Source organism: Frankliniella occidentalis, unplaced genomic scaffold (genome assembly GCF_000697945.3).
Source record: "Frankliniella occidentalis isolate FOCC.00 unplaced genomic scaffold, Focc_3.1 Scaffold103, whole genome shotgun sequence".
Lineage (NCBI taxonomy): Eukaryota > Metazoa > Arthropoda > Insecta > Thysanoptera > Thripidae > Frankliniella > Frankliniella occidentalis.
This window is the reverse complement of record NW_026267232.1, coordinates 521,180-525,337: the sequence shown is the minus strand read 5'-3', so window position 1 is coordinate 525,337 and position 4,158 is coordinate 521,180. Positions and strand designations below refer to the sequence as shown.

General features: G+C 53.0%; 1 protein-coding gene across 3 annotated transcripts in view; it reads left to right on the top strand.

The window, feature by feature from the left end:
• Positions 1-246: 246 nt before the first annotated feature.
• The window catches only part of LOC113214422 (uncharacterized), a 68,899-nt gene continuing 64,987 nt past the window's right edge, over positions 247-4,158 (top strand). The window contains exons 1-4 of one of the 3 annotated variants that reach the window (XM_052269810.1): positions 284-708; positions 850-990; positions 1,564-2,058; positions 2,134-3,201. In XM_052269810.1, the coding sequence (XP_052125770.1) occupies positions 850-990; positions 1,564-2,058; positions 2,134-2,964 (1,467 nt within the window). In that variant the 5' untranslated portion in view covers positions 284-708 and the 3' untranslated portion in view covers positions 2,965-3,201. Of the gene's footprint in view, positions 709-849; positions 991-1,563; positions 2,059-2,133; positions 3,202-4,158 lie in introns of those variants that run through there. The other 2 variants (XM_026426870.2, XM_052269813.1) reach the window with 2 other exon arrangements.

Here is a 4,158-nt window from a genome sequence, read left to right as displayed (position 1 = left end):
CGTCCCGCCCCGCCCCGCCCCGCCCGCGGCACGGCCGCCGGCGGCCTCCTGTCGCGGATGGAGAGAGATTGCCATTGCACTTTCCCTATCGCACTCGCCCGTTATTGGCTCAAGCGTAATGCGATGGCGCTCTTTACGATCGGCTCGGCGACAATTAAAACAGCGTCTTACCTGTGGGCTGGGCGGCGGCCGGTCTGGCCAGGGCGGCTATGCACAGCAGCGACCCCAGGGCGCCTATCGGCACGTCCTGGAACAAGACAGGCAAAAGCGTGTTCAACTTCGGAAAAAGGTGCTTTTATTTGTTCAGTGCGGGAAGTGAATACCCCGTAACTCATCTCACAATATTCCGTTCGGGCATTCCGTTTGGCTGGCCCTGCCGTCGGACAAACTTGAGCAAAGAGTGAGAATCAACAATAAAATAGTAATATCGCACGTCCGGACGATTTAGATGGCGCTCTACAAGGCGCAGGCAGACATTCCATCCGAAAGAAAAGAGGAAGAAAAATAACGCGGTCCCGAGCCGGCGTGTTGTGATCAACTCGAGCCAACAACATAACCTCGAACTTATTCCTTGAAATAATCACTGATCAACATTTAAAACTGTCGTTCAACCTACTGTGAGTTTCTCTATTGCTCGTGCTGGACGTGTTGGAGACGTTTTCGACGGCCCATCATTGCATCTTATTCGAGGTACGAAGAACAGACAAAGTAAATGTCCAGTAGCAATTTTTGTGGTTGTGAAGCAGTTCATGAACTTTAACTTCATTTTAAAAACTTCAATCATGCGTTCCTCGACTAAAGTACGGTATATGTTTATGATCATGACACTCCTTTTTGTTTTTGTTGCAGATGGATTTGAAGTGTGATATTTGTTTCCTCAATTTTGATGTGGACTCCCATCGTCCTAAATGCTTACCCTGTGGACATACCATCTGTAAGGAATGTGTTGAAAATCCTGCCATGAGAAGGAAGTGCCCAACTTGCAGGAAGGTAAGTATGTTCAAAATATACTTTGGCTTGTTATCCATAATTTTATTTTATTGGATTCAACATTTAAGACTTGTACAAAAAGTTATTTGTTTGAGTGGGTAATTTTTAGTTGGCAACAACCCAAATAGAAGTAATACAAAAAACCCAAGAACAGTAATATTCTCAAATTGGCTACAGATAAAAGGTTGAAAAGAAGAAAACCTGGGGGCAAGGTTGATTTATGGTTAGCCCACCTATATGTGGTTTTTGGCAAACAAATCCATGCTATTTTAACGTTCAAACGGCAGAGACCAAAAGCGGATGCATCATCTAGAATGTTTCAGAATTTTTTTTCAGCAGATTTGCATGTCTTTTTGCGGAAATATAGTAGGGTTAAGTTACTGGTTCCTAACGGGATTCCGATCTTCTTGTACCCGAGCCGAGAGCAAATTGGGTCTATGCCCACTGCCAGCACCTGCTTTGGTTTTTCTGGAAAACCATACTTTGTTTAAAACCATCAAAGAATCTGGAATAAAATGTAACTTTTGCAGTTCTGCCATAAACAAGTTATTTGTTTTTTCTTGCCTGGTTCAGGCATTTAAACAACACCGCCCTGAGGACCTACCCGACAACGTCCTAGCAGTCCGATTGCTGGAAAACGAGGCTGCACCACCCTGCAAGAAGCCTAAGACCGAGGACCCAGAGCTTGAGCAGCTTCAACGGGGCGCGGACGCGGGGCAGAAGGTGGTGGAGATGCTGCGGCTGGTGGTGCCTCAAGCGGTCGAGTCGCTCAACCGTCATCTGGAGTCGTCGGTCGCCCAGCTCGGCCAAGTGAAGCAGGCCCTGCAGAGGAGGGTGCAGCGGGAGGCGGCCGGCGATGTGGGCACCACGTCGGACGCCGTGGAGGAGCCGCTGCAGCTGGCCGAGCAGCTGGAGGCCAGCCACCGCCTGCTCACCTCCACCAAGTGCACCGTCGCTGCCGAAGAGGAGGGTGGCTCCGCCTGGACGGCCTCTGTGCAGCCCGGCGGGTGCGGCGACATCCTGCGCGTCCTGCTGCTGCAGCTGCGGGCGGACGGCCAGCTGGGAAAGGTGAGTCATCAGGCAGGTGGACAGCTGTTGGTATTGACTGTTGGCGAGATGCTCACCCGCTCTGTCCCCCACCAGATTGGCCACGGCGACCACGGCGGCATCACAGTTCCTGCCACCCCTGCTGCGGCTTACGTGGGTCCGCCGTTGTTTTCCATCCTCGGGATAGACGACAAACTTCTCGACCAGGGTCGTTTAAAGGTAGACGATATTATTCGAAACACCCGGCAGAGTTGGATCATCCCTCGCAGCCTGCAGAATTTGAGGGGTGGCGGCTCCGCGCACCTGCTGCGTGTCATGGGGGCACACCTCGAGGAGCTGCACATTGCGGGTCTATCTGAGCCCAGCGTCATGATGGAGGTAGAGAAATTGTCGTCACTCAAACGACTGCGGGTACAATGCGCTCCGAATGTGGTCTACCCGGACCTGCCGTTGCAGCTGGAAGAACTCGAAATAAGTCAAATATCTGAGAACCAGCTGCGTTGTGTTCAGCGTATGGACAGGCTTCGAAACTTGCAGTTATTCAACTACGTAGGCCCAAATCTGACCTTCCCTCCCGCGCAGCATGGCAGGCTGCTGTGGCTGTCTATGGTCTTTAGAACTCAACAAAAGCCCACCATGTTGTCTCTTATCAGCGCCCATGCCTCATCACTGCAGGAGCTAATGATTGCCTGCTCTTTATCCGCCGATCCTGAATACGCAGACGTGTCGTTCCCCGACCTGGGCCAGGAGCTGGCGGCGTGCCGCATGCCTGCCCTACGCCGTCTGGTCCTTCTTCGCCCTACGTCACCCAAAAATGAATGCATAGGCCGTGTCGCTGAATGTGTTCTGCAGCGACGGACCATTCGTGGCTTATTGGGTCCATCCGTTGAGGTGCTTTGCAGGATGTGCAGCATACCGGAGTTGTAGGTTTAGGCAGCAATATGAGACATTTATACTACAGTAGAATCACATGCCAATTGAGCCCAATCAAACCTCTCTGAAAACAGGACTGTCTTAGGCCCAGAATTTGTAGAATGTTCAGAAAGACTTTTATTTGTATTTTGTTGTTAAGCTGACTGTACTGTTAAATTTGCAAAACTTGTACTGTTAAACAAGCAAAAATAAATACCACATTCGTCTGCATTTTAAGACGCTTTGAGTTTACACTATCGTCTGTTTTTGGCAGGGAGCAAGAATTCTCGAAACCTGTTGGTTTGCGGGGGAAAAGGGGGGGGGGGGCAGAGTGTCGAGCAGCGTCAAGGGTCGCGGTGTGGAACGGATAGGCCACTAGCACCGACAGCAGAACGCGGCGGGCTGACCGTGCAGGGAGCGAAAGAGTGCCAGACAGGACGGCAGGCCGGCGGGGTCGACAGTTCGAGATGAAGTGACCCGCCCAGATTAGTTATCGTCCAGAAAGTACGTCGGCTTTTCTCAGATTCGTTCGGCAAATTACAGGAGAGGAGCACAGCGCCTGCGAAACTCCGGGTCGGCCACCCAGCAGTACACGCGTGCGCCGCAGGCAGAATGTTGCCTACCGATCAGGCGCTATGGGAACTGAGCTGAACTGAGCAGTTTAGGGCCGGCGAATGGCGGACGTACTTCATGGATGCCCCCTTACGGAAGCAATTTTCTGAGCAACGCCGATACACTTTTCTCGCCGACGACAACGCTCGCGCGGGTCGACACGACAGCCTCCGTGCTCTGCTGCCGGCGGTGAGGCGGTGGCTGCAATATGTCATGCCGGGTGAGGACAACTTTAGGAGGGCGCGTCGGTAAAAACTTGAGCAAAGAATGAGACGGCATTCCGCGAGCGCTGAGCTGCGCTGAGCAGCAGCGCGCAGGGGGCCGCGAGGCGCACGCCTTCGAAAGACGGCGGCGTGCTGCTCTGCCGTCACTGTCGCACCCGCGCGGGTGGATGGAAGGCTTGCGAGAGCAGAAGAAACCGTCGCGTCGGGAGGTGTCGCGTCCGCTTGTCGACTGCTATCAATGCGAATCGCAATGTGAATGCTCGGCATCCTCCGACGGCGTGGACCATACCCTCTGCTAGGAGTGCAGCCGCAGAGGGGGCACACAGAGCTATGAGTCCTTCTCCATGAGCCGGGAGTGGGAACCGGTGGGGGG